General features: G+C 51.3%; 1 protein-coding gene across 1 annotated transcript in view; it reads left to right on the forward strand.

Annotated features, from left to right (window-relative positions):
* The first annotated feature begins 680 nt into the window (after positions 1-680).
* The window catches only part of CHST13 (carbohydrate sulfotransferase 13), a 28,228-nt gene continuing 8,709 nt past the window's right edge, over positions 681-20,199 (forward strand). Inside the window, exon 1 of the mRNA XM_058813061.1 lies at positions 681-809. Coding sequence (XP_058669044.1) covers positions 716-809 — 94 coding nt within the window. The 5' untranslated portion in view covers positions 681-715. The remainder of the gene's footprint in view (positions 810-20,199) is intronic.

The raw sequence follows: 20,199 nt of genomic DNA on the forward strand, positions 1-20,199 counted from the left end.
ATTTCAAAACTGGGACAACGAAAGCTCTGGGCTGGTTCTGCCTGTGACTGCGGAGCCTGGGGGATAGAGGATGCAGTAAGAGAACTTTGTGCTCTCACTTTCCAACAGCATGCCGACAATCATAGAAAATTGTGTCCTCCTTCTACAGAAATTTATTGCTTGAGGGGGAATTAGTCAGAAGCATTATTGCTTTCAGTAAAAGACTGCAGGGGCGGGGGTAGCCGAAAGAATATTAAAAAAAAGAAAAAAAAAAAAAAAAAGAGGTGTATTTTAAGGCCACGTGTATTTTAAGGCCACGAAACTTTGTGATGCTTCCGAAGCACTGACCGTGCACAGGAAAGTCACCAGGAAACTCCCGACCCTGCCAGCACAGCAGCGACTCCGTTTCCCCTCGGGGAGCCCCGGAGCCGTGACAGAGGCGGGCAGGGCAGCGCGCACCGCGGAGCGCCGGCAGGGCACAGACACGGCCCCGGCCGCGGAAACCCCGCCGGCCCCCCCCGCCCCCGCGGCCGGGCCGAGCCGCTGCCGGCGCCGCGGGGCTCTCGGGGGGCGAAGTTCCCGTGGCGGCGGCTGAGCCGCCCCGTGTCACTTCCTGCGGGCGGGCGCGGGGCCGCGGGCGCGGGGCGGGGCGGCGGCGGCGCCCGGCGGGGCTCGGCGGGCCGGGGCCGGGGCCGGGGCCGCGGGCGCTGCGCTGCGCCGCCAGCCGCGGCCGAGGATGCGGCGGGGCCGGGCTCCGCGCCTGGCGCTGGCCGCCGGCCTCGGCTCGCTCCTGCTCGTCCTCTTCTACTTCCAGAGCAGCCTCAGCCCAGGTGGGTCCGCGGGCGCCGCGCTCCGGGAGGGTCCCCCGGCGGTGGCGGGCGGAGAGGGGAGCGGGGCACGGCGGGGCACGGCGGGCAGCCCTTCCCTGCTCCCGGAGCCCCTCGGGTGCCGGCCGGTCTGAAGTTGTGTCCGCCGGGGAAGTGGCCGGCGTTGCCCATCGCTCGGCTGAGCCCGTCCAAGTTCGGCGCGGTGCGAGCGGCGCTCCCGTCCCGCAGTGACAGACAGCCGTGCCTCCTGCCAAAGGCACCGACCCTCGGGTCGCTGTCCCGCTCGCTGTCCCTGCGGGGCACGGAGCCCTGGTGAGCTCGGTGCCATCGCGGAGCGGAGCGCAGTTCGCAGCCCCGCCGAGGCTGAGCGGGGTCGGTGCGGGAGAGCGGAGCTGCCCCGTCCCGCCTGTGCCCATTCACAGCCGCGGTCACCAAAGTTCCCGGGAGACTTTGAATGGCTCAAGGGACTTCTCGTGTGTGTGCTCTTAGAAATTTCTCGCAAGTTGAGAAAGAATTCTGAACTAAAATCTGAACCGTTTTGTACTGGGGGGATAATTTATTTCCCTGCCTTTTCTGCTCCTTTGGGGAAATAAGTTCCTCTTTCCTACGAGATGTTTTTTGGGTAATTGCTGCCGTTTTAACAATGTACTAATGTTTTCTGAGTATAGCAGCAATCCATCAATGGGGCCTTTAGAGTTACATCTTAAAATTCAGAAGACTGACTTGACTGAAACGTTAATGGAATTTTATCAGTGTAGACTAAATGAAATGTGATTTTCTTTTTAGAGGGGCTGCTCCATCACTTTAATGTGTTTTTTTCCTAAAAATAAAAAGGCATAACTTGTTGGCTGAGTAAGATTGAAAGGAGTTGGGTTTCGAGCAAGCATTTGTTATTTCTAGACGAGCTTGTGAAGCTTGTCAGATGAATTCAGAAATCCCAGAAGACCATAATCAGTATTGTATTCCTTAGTAACTTTTTCTTTTCTTAAGGAAATTATTTATGCATCATATTTTAGTATTGGGGCTGCTCAGTAAAAACTGCAGCACTGAATCAGCTTTAATCTCCAGGGGTGCTAATGAAGAGATGATTATGTTTTACACTGGATATGCTTTCTAGCATCTGTCTGGAAAACAAATCTCTTTTCAGGGCTCTGGTTTTCAAAAAAGAGATTCTGCTGGTCTGAGTCAGCAGAACTTTCTGCGATTAGTTGACTTTAATTCCTCACCTGATCTCAACCCAGTTTCACGCAGAGTTCCCGTCAGGTCAGAGCAAACCAGGTGATGGTGATGGTGGTGGTGTCCCACGAGGCACTGGAGGGAATTTGGGTCTGGAATGCTAATGCAATGCCCTGCAAATCTGTTCTTTCACGCGGGACAAGTGTGGTTTTTGAAAGTTCCCATAGATGCTGATAGGTCTGAGGTAGGGATCTCCAGCTGCTGGAAGCAAGTAATGTTTGTCACTCTGTGGGAAGTCGTTTGTGAGGATGTGGATGCCCTCTGCAGATTTGCCCCTTTAGGTTCAATAAAGAAGTGAGTTAAAGCACTATTCATGTTCTCTAGCACCAGCTTATTTTCTAGCCACACTGTTGTCTCCCTGGGTCCAGCCTTCATTTTTGTGCCATTTCTTTCCCTTATTATTTTTCAGTTTACAGTTTTTCCTTTCCTGTTCAGATCAGTGAGAAACACTAGCAGAGGAAAGGTCATTACCATATACAGAAAAGAAGCAAGCTTCAGATTACTTCATTTTTTATCCCAAATGAAAACAAACTGAGAGCAGTTGCTAGAATTTAAGAAGATATAAGTTACAATAATAGGTAAACAATTTGCAAATGAAAATGTCATCTTTAAAGTGATGTCTGCCTGGGGGTTATTTGGAGTTCTGGTTGTCTGGTGTCATTTGGTTTTTATATAATAATGAAGAAAAATGCTAGAAAAAAAGGAACAGTGCTATGAGTTTCCCCCAGGAGCAGTCAGATCCTTTCTCCATCATTAGCAGGATTGAGCAGGTTGCCTTCCCTGGGCCACCCACAGTCCATTACATGGAACATGCTGAATTAATCCTTGCTAATGGCACATAGAGACCAAACCTTCCTGTGAGCAGGACAAGGAATGGGGACAATGATGATACAAACCTTTAAAGCTTGAGAGTGCTCAGGGCTCCCTCAGCTCAGGGAGCAGGAATTATCCACTCTGGTTGTCTTGCCCACTCACAGCTCCACCCGGACAGTTGTGCATGCCGTGGTTTGTGCTGAGCTCCGTGGCTGGATGGAATAAGGCTTTCTTGTTCTGCCTCAGGAACACCCACACACCAGCCCGTGCTAAAATAACTCTGCTCCTGAATGCCGCTGAGTTGGTGATTTTGGTGGTGGGCTGAGTCAGTCTGTTCTGCAGGCAGTGCAGAATTCCCTGTTGTCCCTCCTGGAGGCAGGAATGGGCTCAGTGTGTTTGCCAGAGGGGTGGGACAGGTCCTGGTGCTCCCCAGGGAGGTGGCTTTGTATGCGTGAGTGTGCCCTGACCTCGTGGCCCAGGTGGGTTTTGCTGCCTTTCCCTCCTGCTGGCTGTGCTGGTGGGCAGACACGGGGTCTGCAGCCCCTCACTGCCCTGGCCCTGGGGGGGAGCTGTGCCATGGGCTGTCCCCTGTGAGCTGGCTGTCCTGCTGGCCATCAGCTGTGGCTCCAGGCTCACAGGTGCATGGCCAAGGGGAGGACATCTGCCTTGCAGGAAGGTGTTGAGGTGGTGCTGAGCACACTGGCCCTGGACCTTCCACAGCATGCCACAGTGGGTTGTTCTGGGGTGTACCTGGAGCAGTCACCTCTCAGCACCTGCTGCACCTGGGCTGGTGGCGTGGGCAGGTGTGCTCAGCTCCCAGGCAAGCCTCAGGCCTTCTCAGCTGGGCTCAGGGGGTGATGAGAGCCACCAGGAGTCCTTGGCTGTACTGGTGTCACCCCACAGCCATCCAGGAGATCCTGTCTGGCCTCGGCATGATTATCATCCACCATCTGAGCTGATGTTCCTCTGCTGTTCCCACTGTGAGCTGTGCTGACTTGTGCACGCTGTACAATTTCTGCACAGAGGTGAGGATACACAGCAGGGCTCCCAGGCTGGTGTTTCATCTCACTCTGCTGGCAGCACATCTAGGCTGGCACAGCAGGAGATACTGGAGCCTGCCATTCCTTGTCTGCATCAGAGCTTTGGTCACTGCTGTTCTCAGGGGGACCACACTGATTTTAGCAACAGTGGGGGAGGTGGGATTACTCTGGTTGTACAGATGAGGGATAGAGGGAAGGGGGAACATGTGAGGGAGGTGGAGGGAGGTCCTAAGGCCTTGTGTTCATCTGGTCTGGTTTCTGCAGGGCAGTACTCTGGGGCCACCCCAATGGTATGTCTTTGGGGCAACTGTGAGTAGGCAAACTGTACTGACATCTGGAGAGCTGGCAGATTTTCTCCAATAGGAAAGAAGGAAAAGCTCTCAATCTCAAAGTGCTCCTTTATTTCTGCTCTGGTTCTGCCCATTTCCCGCATCCAGCTTTGTTTCTTAGGCCTTTTTAGCAGCACTTGCTCTATGCTGGCTTCTGTTGTTTCACAGCCTGCTGTCAGCACGAGCTGTTGGCCCTCAGGGGGCCTTGCAGGTGAGATGTACTCAGCCTTTGGTCTGACTCTTTCACAATGAGAGATACCAGAAGTGCCAGGGCTGTGATCCTAAAGCCAGAAGGCTTTCCAAGTGAGCAAGCAGTGAGAGCCCTCTCTCCATCCTTATCTGCTCCTGTATCAATCAGCTGGATCTCCTCTGAGCTCTGATAGAGCAAAGCCTCTTCCAACCATTTCACCAGCCTGAGACAGAAGGGTTGGGGTGCTGCAGGAGGATGAGCAGCAATGCCAGAAGCCACCTCAACACCTGTAGCAGATACCACAGGTAGGAATCTGCCTCACCTCACAAAAACATCTTTGTGTTTGTTAGCTCTCTGATGTGCCAAGGTGGATATGGAAGACACCACTGCCACCACTCTCTGCCAAGTTCTCAGGTGGTTTCAATTGCCCTGCCCAACACCCCTCAGGACCAGCAGATCTTGGAGAAACTCTTGCTACTCATTGTTCCAAATTTGTTGATCTCAGTCAGCTCCATCTCTGTGCCTAAAGATTGGCCCCTTCAGAGGGATACAAATTCTTACAGAGATTGTAGAGTTGATAAGTGATTTGACCCGCAGAGCTCTGATCCCTGAACCTACAACTGCACCTAGACCTGGCGTGAATGGAGATAAATACACACCTAAATATTAGCAGACCTTTGAAAACTAGGCAATTTTTTTCTTTTTCAGAACAGGAAAGAGCCTATTTTAATCCTCAATTCCTCCCCATTGTTTGAAGGTATTTGGAGGCTGAAATTCAGCCGCTGCCTTGGGACGTGCGCGGGGTTTGGCCAGCGAATGCTCCGAGCCTGGGTCGTGCCTGTAGCTGGCTGACACATGTCCTCAGCCTTCCAGATAACCAGGGACACACTGCTTGTACCCTGGCTAAGGCTGACAAATCTAGCTACCCTCAGATAGTGTTGATTTTTCTTTTCTTCTTTTTTCTCTTCTCTCTTCTCTTCTCTTCTCTTCTCTTCTCTTCTCTTTCTCATTTCATTTCATTTCATTTCATTTCATTTCATTTCATTTCTTCATGGGGCAGTTTTTCCCAGGTCATTTTACCAGTCATAGTATTGTGATGCCCAGGATGCGGCCCCTTCCTTTTGAGGAGCCAGTACTCGAAGTGCAGTGACATTTGTCAGCCAAGATGTTGGCAAGCACAGGCTGGATGCCCTCAGATCTGCTGTTTTTGGAGAAGACATGAAGCACTCCACCCGTGACCTTCAGGGTAGCAGAATCCGCGCAGTCCAGTGCTGAGAGCAGGGCAGTAATGAAGCCCATCTGCTCCTGAGGGCCAGGCTTTCCATGAGGAATGCTTTCTCTAGTCCTTCTTGGCTTTATACAGTTTCCTGAGAATCTCTGATCCATGCAAGAGGTTTTGGAGGGGAAAGGAGTGGGCTCAGCACACCCGGAGTTAACTCTGTCCCTGCAGGAGAGATTCGTGTTCTGGTGGCTTTGCTGGCTGCATCCAGCCTCTCCTGGCCCCACATTCCTCTGGCATCTCTGGCTGTGTCTGTCTGGCAGCACCATGCACCTGCATTTTGTCCCCACACACAAAACTCCAATGCCCTGCTGCAAGAACTGCACAAAAACAGCACCAGGAGGGCTTTGCCTGTGTTGGAGCAGGGCTGTGAGGTCCAAGGGTGGGAGATGAGTGCTGGTGCAGTAGTCAGGGCTCTCCTGAGGGTGTTGGGATTTTTTATGTGCTGGGTTTATTTCTTGGTCCTTGGTTCCTGCAAGCATCTGAATGGAGAGCGTGACAAACCCTCCATCTTAATTGCAGTGCAAACACAGCTGTCTCTCCCAGGACTCTCTATCAGAAGCCAAGGAGCTACAAAGGCATCAGCCAGCAGTGCCAGTTCCCCTCTGCAGGGAGCTGAGCCAGCCCAGGACACCCAGGAGCCAGAGGAACCTGCAGTGGCTGACAGCCTGAGCTGTCACCCCACCAGTTCACAGCCACAAATCTCTGCTCCCCTCTTGGTGGGCTGAATCTGCCAGAGCTCAGCAGTGCCCTGGGTGAGTTTTCAGTGTGAACCCCTCAGACAGGACAGTGATTGCAAAAAGCAAACACACACACACTGCTCTGTGCACACACACTCCCTGCCATTGGCAAATTGGTCTCTGAATCATCCCCACACTTGCTGTGACTCACCCTGGGCAGCCTAAAGTAAGGGTTTTCAGTCTGAAAAGCTGATGAAAGGCTGTGTGAGGGCACCTCATGGGATCAGGGCCACAGCCATGACACTGAGCTCCATCTTGGTGCTGTCCTTCTGACCTGCCACTTGTTGATGTGGGGACATCTCTATGCTGGCTTCTGGTGGACAGGGAGAGGGCAGCTGGGAGGGAAACTGAGCTCTCCTACAGCATTTCTTCTGAATGCTATTGAGCCAGTTTCATTTTTCCCAGACCCTTTACAGCAGCCTTTACTGGGATGTCTGGAGTCTGTAGGCTTTTTGAAGGTCCCTGCCTTGTAACCTTTTCCACCTCCCACCTTTTCAAGTCTCAGAGGCAAAGATCTGCCTCAAGTTTGTTTCTAGGCTTGGTGATCCTTGCCTCATAGATCCTTGCACAAGTCCACTCCCTTCAGCTTGCTGGCACTGAGCACATTTAGCTTCAGGGCATGGAGTTGTCCAGCCTTGAACCAGGCAGTGGGGAATTCCTGCAGCCTGCTGGAGGAGCAGCCTGCCTGCTCTGCCTGCTCCTGTTTTCCCACAATGCTCCTGAGCTCTCAATATTTGGATGAGCTTTGACTAAATAAATAGTTGTAAATTTATGGGCAGGCAGACTGATGGGAATCTGGCTGGGAAGGGCTTGGAGTTGGCCTTTCCTGGGAGAAGGAAGCAGGGTTTCTCCTCTCTGGATAAGGCTGTAGCAGCTCCACCACCCCTGGGTTCTGCAGCTACATCCTCAGCTGGGGTGGCTCCTCACTGTCTGCCAGTGCAGGAAAGCCTGGCCACACAAGCCACATCCTCTGGCAGCTCTGCTGAGATGAGAATCCCCTTGGGTGTTGAAAATGGTTGAGAACCTGGTTTTGAGGGTGTGAGTGTGTAGATTCCACGCCTGCTGATTTTTCTGTCCCAGTTGAACGTGCTGTCCTGTGCCTCCTCAGGTCCTTCCCTGTGCTGTGGTGAGAGCTTCCTGACCTGCAGCAGGGCTCCCCAAGCACCAGCCCTGTCAGCAGCCCTGGCCTGGCTCTCTGGGGTCCTGCTTGCCTCCCTGTCTGTTGGCATGTCCCACCTCCCCTTCCCCTTACCAGTGATCCGTTGGAGCAAGGAGTGGCAGAGAATGGTGTCCAGTGCCCCCAGCAGTGCTGCAGCCCTGGTCACTGACCCTGGGCTGTGTCACACTGTGGGGCTCTTTTGGCAGTTCTGAGATGCTGTAACCACAATGCCCCAGGCTTGTGTGTGGTGGTGTGAGTCTGTTACAGGGCTGTGTACACAGACTGTGCTGAGCACAGGAGTGAGACCTGCTGTGCTGAGGAAGCACCTGATTCTGGTGAGACCCAGCTTTTTTACCATTGGACTTAATATTCATAGACTCCCTCAGAGCAGCATCCAACTGGACTTGAAGCTGTTTTCTCCCCAGAGAATGTCTCTGAAGGTGTTGCTGCCTCTGCAGTGGCTCGAGTGACAGATGAGGAATTCTCTGGCCTGGCCATGGCAGATGGGCAGGTGCAGCTGGCTCTACCCATGGTACTCTGTGTCTGTGTTCACAGGGGTTTCAGGATGAGGGAAGAGACGAGGATCTGACTCCATGTTTCAGAAGGCTTGATTTATTATTTTATGATATATATTATATTAAAAATATACTGAAAGAATAGAAGAAAGGATTTTATCAGAAGGCTAGCTAAGAATAGAATAGGAAAGAACGATAACAAAGGCTTGTGGCTTGGCTTTCTGTCCGAGCCAGGTCACTGTGATTGGCCATTAATTAGAAACAACTGTATGAGACTAATCACAGATCCACCTGTTGCATTCCACAGCAGCAGATAATCAATGTTTGCATTTTGTTCCTGAGGCCTCTCAGATTCTCAGGAGGAAAAATCCTATGGAAAGGATTTTTCATAAAAGATGTCTGTGACAGTACTCGTGCAAGGAGAAGCGCCATCAAAATTTTGGATCTTCACAGCAGTGCACAGGCCCTGTAGGTCCCTTCCCATCAGCCTGTCACCTGTGGTCCAGGGGGATGCTGAGGCCATGAGTCCTGGCCTCCAGTCACAATGTGCTCACAGCTTTTCTTTCTCCATGTAAATGCCACTTGGTTTATAGCCCTCCATCTCCTGGCTGCTTCCCCAGCTCCTCCAGGGAGGGAGCAGCAGCAGGTTGGAGCCATCCCTTGCAGAGCTCTCTCTGCCTTTGAGCTTGCAGCCTCACTGCTCGTGTGGAACCCAACCCAAGCCTGCTCTCTGGCCAGATGTTGCCTCACTGACCTGGCAGGAAGATGGGTAATATCGACGTGAGGTTCAAAGGTGATGTTTGCTCAGAGCTGCCGGGTGTGGGTGTCCCTGGGGCTGCCTTGCCTGTTCTAGAGGGCTTTCTTCAAAGCAGGGACCTGAGAAACCAGCACAAACTAGCTGGAGGTCAGCAGCTCCTCAGCAGCTCCCCACCCCATTTGTTCTGTGTTTCCCTGCAGACTGGGGCTCTGCCTGCCACAGGAGCCTCTGCACAGGCAGGGGAAGGCAGCGAGTTCAGTCCTGCACATATCTACAGAGCCAGGCCCTTCCTTTTGGCAAGGGTGCAGGGGTAGCGTATTCATAGCTGGGTCTCTTCCAAGTTTTCTCCTGGCAGTATCAGGGAGATTGATTTCCCTTTAGCTTAATAGGATCAGCAGACACAGGCACTGTGAGACCCAAACGAGGCTGAACTGATGCTGGTGCAGTTTTGCATCAGTAGCCCACAGCTGCTGCTGGGTGGTGTAGACACAAGCCTCCAAGTTCCCTTCTTCCTGAGGGCCCCATCAGAGCTTGCTCACTCCCTGTGAAAAGGAAAGGGATGTCCCCAGAGCCAGCAGCCACCCTCAGGAAGGCTTAAATCCAACAGCCACTCAGACAAGCAGCTAGCAGTGATCTATTGTCCCCCAGAACTGCAATGGCAGTGGTGTTTGTGTCCTCTGCTCAACAGACAGGGCTCTTTGGTCATTACTAAATGCAGCAGAAGCAAGCACAAGGGGCCATGTGGTGGGACTGTATATGCTGAAGGTGGTTCTCAGAGATGGTTCTCCCAAGTCTCCAGCAGGCTGTAATCCACTCCTCCTCTGTGAGTCAGGCATCTCTTTAACTCTTTGTAAAGCCTCTTGTTGTGTATCTTGTGACAGAGAGTCTCACCAGCTAATGAGCTGTGTCATTGGGAAAGGCAGGACACAGCCCCCCAGCTGGCTCTGCAGGGAGCAGAGGGATGAGAGCCACGAAGCCAGGCCAGGGAGGGATGGCTACATGCAAGGTGCTGCCCTGGGAAGAGTTTGCTGAGTGTGCATTTTTCCTCAGATCAGCTGGTTGAGGCTTTCATCAGTTCCAGATGCACAGAGCTGAGGAGATGGCTTGAGACACGTTCATCTGGCAGGCTGAGCTGTCTGACAGTGCTGTACCTGTGCAGGTGGCCTGTGTGCAGAGGGCACAGACAGCATCTGCCCAGAGCAGAGCTGAGTGTGGGCAGGTTCTGAGCAAACCCAGCCCGGTCCCCTGCACGCTGGCCTGCCGTGGCCCCAGCAGCTGAGCAGGAGGCAGAGGCTGCTGCAGATGTTCCCTTGGCTTGGCTGGCAGCTCGTGGTGCTGTGTGAGCAGCTGTGGCTGCCCCAGCCAGCCCAGAGAAGGGCCTGCAGGGCTAGGGACACCACACCAGCAGGGTTTTAGGGAGAGGTGCATCTCTCCACCTTGCCCAGGGAAAATCAGCCCCTGCCCATCCTGACAAAGGGCTGTTTGCTGGTGCAAGCCCTTCTTGTGCAGTTCCTTCGGGCAGCAGGCTGCAGAGGAGGAGTTTATTGACAAGGAATGGAAATGCTGGCAGTTCAGGCTTGAATTATAAATGCAGGCAGCCAACTGGGGCCAGGAGAATGACAGGCGTAATGGGGAAGAGAAATTGCTCTTGGAAAGCTTCTAGCTTGGCTTATGGGAGGAATTAACCATTTGGAAACAGAAGATTGCATGGTACTTACACACAAATACTTTATTTGCTCACAGAGGCTGTGTTCCTGCTGGATATTGTTAATTTTCTGTTTCCTATAAAGATCTTAATTGCAGTTCTTGTGACAGTAGAGACCTGGGGACCCTGCCCCAGCAAAACACATCCCTGCAGCTACAATGCTTGTGAACTTTCTATAAAGCCTTCCTGGCATCTGCCTCAGGCTGGTACCAGGTGAGCAGAGCCTCCTGCTGCTGAGGAGACATGAAGGTTTAGGAAGAGCCCCTGCACAGAATGGGGCAGAGTGTCCAGACCAGCTGCCATTGGCTCTGTTCCTAATATGATCCCCACAGACCTTGCTGGGGCATTTGGCAAGCTCCTTGAAGCAGCTGGATTCCTTCTTTCCCTTTCTGCATGATTTATTGTGAACTAACCCTATAACTGTCACCATTTTCCATCACTTGATTAGAGTTTCCCTGGCTGATCCTTGACTCAACTTGACTAAATGGGAATAAGAGCCTTTCTTGTAAAACAGAGCCTGAGCCATCCCCACCTCTGGGGAGGAGGGAGTCACAAAACCAAGGTCCAGCTGTGCCAGCCCCTGAGCCTGGGTATGGCTGGTGGCACTGTGATAGTCCAAGAGCTGTGAGTGAGAAATGAAGAAAAATTATCTTTAGAAACATAAAGGCAAAGTAAGCTGTGCAAGAAAGTGGGAGCCAAAAGAGGAAAGAGCTTTCATGAAGCTTTATAGAAAACAAGGAGGCTCTTCATGTAATTTTAATATCTTCCTAATGGCAATGGCAATAACTTCTTCCTAAGTAAACTTTCCAGGATCTTGAGCATCAAGAGTAATGCACAAGTGGTTTTAAAGCATGTCCAGAAGCCAGATCTCTGAATCACAGTCACTTCTGGAATGAACGGCAGCCAGTCCCTGCACTGGCTTGGGTACAGCCAGCACTCCCTTAACAGTAGGCATCTGGCTGAAGCCTGGACACACCAGGGATTTCAGATTTAAGAGGTCTCTTCCAGACAGTTAAAAGGTGAGAAGCATCCTGTTAAGGAAAAAAAATTAAAAAAGGAAAGGCAAAAAAGTAAAGTTAGAAAGATAATTATTTTCCTGCCCGATGTGTGTGACATGCAGTCGAAATCTAAACTAGTGCAGGATGTTCTGACCCCGTCTCACATCAGGAGTTTAATGTTCTTTTTGTGGCAGCTTAAAAAAACATCCATCAGATGACACCCCCTCAAACCCCAGAGCCACCTCTGTGGCTGCTGCCTGGGCTTTGTGAGCAGCAGATGGGAGGCAGAGACACAGAGCTGGCTGCAAACCCTCAGTGCTGGATCGTCCCTCAGCCTGCTGAGTTGCACAGTGCTGAGTGTGCACGGCAAATGTGGAGCTCTCTGGGCTGGGTTTGTCAGCCAGGCACGAGGAGCAAAACACACACAAATCCATTGTCTCTTTGCCAGGCAAATGCCCCTCCAAAGGGCACTGATGGGGGCTACACGCAGGGTCACACTGGCTTTGCTCATCTGGGGGTTCTTGGATGCCATGAGCTCCAAGCTTTCCAGTTTCTGCTAAACCTGCAAGAGCATTAATAGAAATGGACAGTGGAGATTATACTGTCAGCAGTGCTTGCTGTGTTTCTTTGGAGCACTTTCAGCAGAGATGTCTATTTTTTTAGTGGTTTGGAGCAAAACCCAAGTAGCTCTGAACAGTGGAGCACTGCCTTCCTCCCTCCCATCCCACATCCCACGTGGTGCTGAGTGGGACACGCAGGCTGTGGTGTGGCAGGGGCTGATCTCACCCAGCAACCCAGAGTCCTGTTTCCAGCCATGAACTGTGCCAAAGGCACAGCAGATCCTGGGCAGTGGCAATGGAGAAATTGCCCCTTGGAGAGGCAGTTTCTGGATCCTCTCACTGGAGGAAGGAGTGGTGATGTGCAATAAGGTTTGGTTATAACGTTTCTGCAGTGATGGCAGTGCCAGCCCCATGTGTGACCTGTCAGAAGGCTCTGTGCAGGTGTGACTCCTGGCAAGGAGCATGGCTGGGATGTGTTCAAGCTAAAAGAGAAGATCCTGACCTTTGGTGGCCAGGGGGACAGCCGTGAGGAGCCCATGGCTGGGAGGATCAGGTCAGCTGCAGCACCCGCTTAGGAGGTGTCTGTGCCCTTGTTGGCACAGGGGCACTGCCTGCCCCACAAAGGTTGCCACAGCACTTGAGAGGCTGGGCTGAGGCATTTTCTGATGAAAGTCAATGTGTCTGTCTTGAACTGGATCCAGATGGAGAAGCCTGAGGTCTGGTGGTACTTGGTGCCAGTGGCACCTCATGCTGCTGGCCCATGCCCCGTGTTTGCTGTCTGTGGATTTATTGCATCTGGCATAGCCACTGAGTGTGGAGATGGCTGTGGGTAAGTGACACTCATGAGCATGGGTCACTGCAGCCCCAGACTGAGGAAGCAGGGAGCATCCATCTGCCTCTTGCAGGCTGGAAACCATGTGAGGTTTTTAATTTAGTGTGTCTGGGACTTCTGTGCTGTCCCTATGCCTGTCAGCCCTCAGATTTCTGTGTGAGAGTGTGTGCTGTGAGTAGTCTGCACTGTGTGGCTGGGACAAGTGCCCCAATACCAGACAGAGGTGATGCAGCTCTGCTGCCTCTCCATCCCCCACTGCAGCATGCCAGAGGCATTCCAGTCCCATGAGCCCCATTCACAGGGATGCTGCCTGCAGACAGATGACTGTGCACAGATATCAGGGATCTTGGGCACAAGTGCAGGCAGGTGTGCTTGGATTTTTGGTCCCACCTCAGTTCCCCGAGGCTGTGTGTTTCCATGCTCAGACATTCACCACAAGCACTGCTGCTTCTGGCAGGCCTGGCTGCTCTGTCTGGCTGGAATGAGAGCAGGACATGTGCTCACCCCTCTGCATGGCTCTTCCCATCCATCACAGCTCTGAACCTTCTTCCACGCCCTCATTAACACTTCTGAAGGCAGCACACCCCTTGCCCCTCTCTTGCCCATGGACTGCTGCCTTCCAGCCTGCAGCCACATCCCTGGAGGAGTGAATGACTTTTCCTGCTGAAGGCAGTGCAGTCCATTGAGTTATCCATGTAAAACAGTGACTCATTGTCCCCTCTTTCTTTGGAGAGTGTTTCTTGGCTGGAGGAAGGCTGCTGTCAGTGCCAGGGAGCCTGGCTGCCATTACCACCCAGCTGTGCCACGCAGCCCTGGCACTCTGGAGAGGCTGCAAGGAGGGGATTGCTGAAAACAAGGGTGTTCTTTTCATGGGGTGACACCTCCTGTCCAAAGGAAGCAATCTTGGACATCTTGCCTGTGTACACCTGGTTATGGTGAGGCCCACGGATCCCCAATACCTTCACATCTCTGTGTGTGTGTAGGAACTGTGTGGTTTGGGGTGGAAAATGCTGCAGAAGAGGATGGTGGCTGTGGGGCATGTGCAGTTGGTGGAAGGAGTTTGGAAAATGCTCCTCTCTTGGCTAGGAGATTTATACTGCTGTGCCTGCTCAGAAGTGCCTGTGTCACCTCAGTTCAGTGCCTGTGGAGCCTCCTCTGAGGCTGTGGCTGGGAAGGGGGTGCTGGAGTGCTTCAGCAGCAGAGACATGGGATGGAAATGAGTCCTGGGGATGGAGTTCCCCATCACCCTTCAGGAGCCATCTGTGACTGCTTGGAGTTTGCCTTAAATAGCTTCCCAGGATAGCAAGAGAGTCATTTGTGCAAAAAGGGGAGATTTCTGGGGAGGAAGGTGTGTGTGATAGAGACTGGTAGGATTCCTCCACTGGCTCCACAGGAATGTGATGTATTATAGGTAGTGGAGAAGAGAAAGATGATGGATCATGGTGCACCCTACCCCTGATCTTGCCCTGCAATGGTACTTTATAACTGTGGCTAAAACATCGCTTCTGTGTGACCCCAGTGCCTGTGGAGATGCAAACCCACCCTCTCCATATGCAAACACAAGTGGGTTCACTCATCTGGGCTGATGGGAGAGCAGATTTGTCATCCCCTGCTGCAGTTCAGTGCACGTGGGCTGTTCTCTGTGCAAACCTCTCATGCACAAGTCCTGTCTTGCCCTGCTCAGGTTGGCCTGAGCTGCTTTCCTTGTGGTTTTTCCCTCAGTGTTGTGGGTAACCTCCTCCCAGTGTATCTTTGTTTCCAAGTGCTGGGTGTGAGGGGAGGTGGGGGGATTTAATTACTTGGTTTGGCTGTTTCAAGAGGACTGGAGGGGATGGGAGAAAATGTGCAGCTCTGGGAGAAAAAAAGCCTGAGCTAAGCTTTCAGGCACCCCTGTGTAGCTGGGACTCAGTTCTGTCTGATCCAGCCAAGTTCAAGTTGCTTGGTTTAATTTCTGCTAAATTAGATATCACTAAGTCAGGAGCCACCAAATGGAGCCCCTTTGCCATGGGGATAACCAGGCTAACAACACCCAGGCACTGATTGTGCTTCAGAATAGAATTGTGTGGCCCAAAACCAAGCTAATGAGGCAATTTCTGAGCCTGAGAGTTAGGGTGCAGTGCTGGTGAAGGACACTTACCCAGTAGTTTCAGAGGGACACCTGAGCTTCCCACTGCCATGCCAGTGCCTGGGGGCTGTGGCTCAACTGGTGACATGGAAGAGTGAATCACGAGATGGCTTAGCAGGGCACAGGGATGTGCCTCTCTGCTGATCTGCTCAGGGAGGCACAATCACAGAGGTCCTGCCCTTCTGATACACTACATTAGCCTGGCTGGCTTATCTGGGAAGGATCTGCTCCAGGAGCCCTGCAGGGTGCAACCATCCTGGCCCTGGGCTCTGCTCTCATGTGTGAAAATGCTCTGGAGCAAGCCATGGGGAAGGCTCTGCTGCTCCCCAGGATGCTCCAGATTGTGAGTTGTCTGTAGGGAACAGGAGGGGAGCTGGCAGGGGAAGGGCTGATGGAGAATTATTCCTGTTCCCTAGCAAGTGAGCTCAGACAGACATCCCCAGCAGACTCCCTGCTGCCTGTACCTCAGCAGAGAGACATGCAGGGCAGCCAGCCTTTCCCAGCGCTTGGCCCACACAGCCAAGGGCAGGAATAGCTTGGGTTGTCCATTGCTGGCCTGTTCATCAGCAAGGAAAACACTGCAGGAGGCCCGTGGTGGTCTGCCTGTGCCCACACTGCGTGGGCTGTGTTAGGTGGCAGCCTCTTACCTGTGTCAGTGCGGAGCCCCTGTCATGAGGCAGAGCAGGCTGAACAAACATAACTGGGGAGAAAAGCACCATGGAAAGAGAAGCAATGGTGGGAAAGGCCACAGAGGCATTTCCTGAACTACAGAGGATGTTGGTCTGGAAGAAGAAATGGATGTTTGTATTGTAAATATCAGAGTTGCAGAGTTTGCAAGTTGCTGCCAGCTCCCCTCCATCACTCCTGCTCACCACCCACTGGCACAGCCCCAGGAGGGACAAAAGAGGTCAAGTACAGCGTTTGCTCCACAGGGATCTGTTCACTGCCTCCTGGAAGCTGTGCAAGGTGTGGGCTCTCGGGTTGATATCTGAGCTCTCCTCTCTTGGGGAGCTGTGCTGTGCCTGGGAGAAACCCAGGGAAAAGAGCAGAAATCCTCTCTTCTGGGTGCTCTCCAAAGGGCTGGTTGCTTTTTGCCATTGCTGGTGCTTGTCTGAATATTGCTGTGACATATTCTCTCTCCCCAAAATTCTTTCCTGTGCATGTGCTCTGCTGCCAGTTACCTGCCAGAATGGGGCATGGATGCTGCCCACTCCCTCTGAGTGTTCTGGGTGCAGAATGAGCTCAGCCACTGAGACCTCCTTACACTTGCAGCTCCCCAGGAGAGGTGGTTGTGTCTGAATTCACAAACATGAAGGATGCATTTAAGCAAATCAATCATGTGGCTCTATTGGATTTCTTTGCCTAAGCTTTTTAATTAAGCCTCTGTTGTCTACATCCTCGACTTTCTAGATGCAGTAAAAATGAGCAGTCACAAGAGTCTAAGGAGATTTGATTGCCTCTTTGAAGCCAAAAATTTGATTCACTTTTGGAGCCAAAAAATTCCCATTCCCAAATCAAAACCTTTCAGAAAGAATTAAGATAGGAATAATTCCCAAAGGTCCTGCCTTAGCGGTGTGAACACCAGAATTGTCACACAGTTCTTCACAGCCAGGAGTATGATGTGAGAAAGCAAACAGTCACTTATTTGGTCATCTTGTCCATCAGAGAAAGGTCACTGCCTTCCACAGCATTAAGGCAGTAACTGAGTCTGGAGCTCTCTGTGGGATTCTGGTGTTGGATTCTCACATCACCATAGTTTTGAAAACTATCTGTCTTTTTAAAAAAATCCAAAACAACAAACAACAATCAGCCTTTGTGTTTAGGCAGAAATTAAGGAAATGCATTCTCTACCAATAGGAGCCCAAACATAAAAACCAGAGCTTCCTAGAATTCAACTTCTTTCTGGAGACCACACTGACCCTATAGCTCTGATCCTTCCAGGCAGGGCTCTCACATGGACCACTGAACACTGCCCAGGGGTCCAGCTGGTGCTTCCATGTGGGATTTCTTGGCCTCCATGTCCTGGACCATCCTCATGCAGTCTGTGTGTCTAGCTGCATTTTTCAGTCTTTGCTATGAAACCAGGAGGGAAAACTGAGCTCTGACTGCAATAACTGTCTGGGTCCATCACTGCTGCTGCCAAGCTCTTTTTCTTTCTCTTTTTACTTTTTGCTTTTTTTTTGTCCTGCTTGGATGCTAAAATCGAAAATTGGACAGATTTAGCAGCTAGGGTTTGGCTTTGACTAACACAGTCATAGTATCCTCTCAGAAATTCTATGGCAGGATCCTTCTGGGTGCATTATTTTAGCAGTGAGCAGCCTGTCGTTGTGGTCAAGGGTGAGTGAGCCATCACTGCTGAGGCTGAAGCACTCACTCATTGCCCCTGGCAGGTCCTGGAGAGGAGTCATCAAGGTCTGGAGAAGCTCATTGCTGTGCCCACAAAGAGATCCAGGTCCTAATTTCTGGCTCTTCCCGTGATGACTTAAACCAAGTGCTAATCTCTGTACATTGCAGAGCTCTGGGCATTGTTAACCCCTCTGGTAAACTGTTATTTGTTTCCCTCTGTACACTCTTCTTTCTCCCATGAATGCAGTTCAGCTGCTCACATGCCACATGCCAAGCAGACAGCTCCTGTCACCAGTCCTTTTTCCTTTGTTCAAGTCAGAATCCATTGAAAATCACCTTCAATTTCAGAACTTTTTCTTTGGTGTGGGAGAGAGCATTCCCTTCCAAGAGGGAATTCAGTTCTCCCCTGAGAACTGACTCTTCCTACAGAACAAAGCAGCACCTCTCCCACTGCCCTGCTGGCATTTGCAGGCTGTAATTTACACTGATCATTTCAGGCACCGCAGGTATTTTTTTCTCTTTTTTTAGGTTTTGCACAGACACAACAGGAAGCAAGGCTGGGGCTGTGAGACAGCAGTGGGGAGGCAGTGGTGGGGTCAGGATTAGTTCCTCAGGGTCCCTGGGGTGCCTGCTCATGTGCAAGTACATGTGGTGTCTCTTCACTTTCCTGGTCTGGAGACCACTGATCATCTCCAGGTGTTCACCCTCTCCAGTGTTTCATGTTGGAGACCACATGTGGAGTGTTTGGCTTCTTGTGGCCTCAGGGTCCAGCCTGGAAAATATCTGAGAGCTTCATCCTCAAGCCCAAAATGAGTTGGGATTTCTCCTGCTGCATCCCAGCCACCCATTCCCACTGATCTGGGGCTTCCAAACCTCTTCCAGTCTGGCACCTGTGCAGGTGGGAGTGATGCTGTCCTGCATGTGGACCCCCTGCCATCCTCTCTGCTGGCCTGTTCCCAGGGGTGATCCCAGCTCTGCTCATGCACACATCCAGCCCATGCAGCTCAGGAGTCCTGGGGTCACCTGGCAGCCCTTCTCAGCACCTCTGGACCTGCCTTGGTCCAGGAGAGCACAGCTGTCAGTGCTGCAGGTGAGGGTCACCAATGCTATGGATAACAGCATATGGATAATGCTTTTTTTTTTTGCTGAGATGGCAAAAATCTCGCCTGATTTGTTTCAGGGCTTCACTTGCCTTTTTTTATGACTGTCACACTAGCAGCTGATGGCCCAGAACTAATGCATCTGGGACCTCCTGCCACTTCCAGCAGCAAAGTAGCAGAAACTGCTGAATTCCAACATTGTGAAATTAAATCCTATTAAGTTTCCACTCCCCTCATCCAGGATGAACTTCAGTTTCCCTGTTGGTGTTTGTCTTTCCCTGCCACAGCAGCCTTTCTCTTTGTCCATCATCAGTATCTTTCTGTTTTTATGTCAACTCCTTCTCAATGTATTAATCCCAAAGATAATCTGGGAGACATTTTTCTAGAAATCTGCCTTCTGCTCAGTATTTCTCATTTAAGTGCCACCTGCTTTCTTGTTGCTTGTAACCTTTACAGTTCACCTTCTGAATTTCATCCTCTCTGACTGAAGAGATTGAAATCCTTGTTTCCTGTGCTGTGTTGTCTCTCATGCACTGTGTGTATCTGGGTGAGGATCTACCACATAGGCTTGATCTACAGAAACAGCTTATTTTATTTACAGACAAGTTTGCATGGGTATGAGCTGTGTCTGGTTAGTGTCATGTTGATTTTCATTCTAAGTTATTTGAACCCACATGTTTTAATTGCTTTCTTTTCTTCAGACTGTTTTCTAAAGCCTGGGTAATGCTGATGTCAGCCTAGCAGGCTTGTTGCTGCCTGAATCTTGTCTCCAAGCCAAACTCTTCAGTTCACACACTGGATTTGCTGTTGTGGTTGCAGAGAACCTCCCTCCTTTTTTAAGAGTCTGTGCAGCCAAAGCAGCATATTCTTTCACTTCTTCTTCCAGAAGTCTGGAACAGGCATGATCCAGTCTTTCCCTCACCTCACACGTCTGGCTGTCTTTGCAATCAGCTAGTACACCTAAATATTCACAGCTTTAAAATCTATTCCCTTTTCCAAGGACAGCTGGCAAGACATTGAAGCCCCAGATCCTGCTGTGGTGTTGATATCACACTGCAAGAGAGTGTCTTCAGCTGTGGTGGGACAGCACTGAAATCTGGGGTACAGGAGGAAAGAAAGAAGAAAGTGTGATATCTTTTTAAGCTCCAAAAGAAAGTCTGAAAGCCCTTGTAGCACAGGAGACTCAAAAATATGCCTGAGCTTCCTTTCAGGCTCATCTTACTCAGCGATTTCTGCTCAGTGTCTCTGCCTTAGCATAGAGGTTTTGGTCTCCTGCTCCACATCACTCCTATTCCCTTGCCTCATACTTTGAAGATTTAAAGGACAAATGTGATACTTCCTTCTGCCTGTGTCAGTGAAAAGCACTTCAGATTTGGATCACAGGCATGCACAGTGTTGATACTTCTCACCCAAACAGAGATCCTGCAGTTGCCAAGGTTGGTGTTTTTCCCCCTTTAGAAAGTTGATATGCCTTGGCTGAGTGGTGTCCCTGCTTTCAGATGCAATTGTGGCAATGCTAAATTTCCAAGGATTACCACTGCATGTGGTGGAATCTGGGAGCCTCAGTAACAGGCTATAAAGTCAGGAGAAAATCCAAGATGCGAAGAGCTTGGCAGCTCCTCCATGATGGAATATCCTGCTGTACTCAGGGCCATGGTGCCAAAATGCA

This window comes from Ammospiza caudacuta, chromosome 12 (assembly GCF_027887145.1).
Source record: "Ammospiza caudacuta isolate bAmmCau1 chromosome 12, bAmmCau1.pri, whole genome shotgun sequence".
NCBI classification, from domain to species: Eukaryota; Metazoa; Chordata; class Aves; order Passeriformes; family Passerellidae; genus Ammospiza; species Ammospiza caudacuta.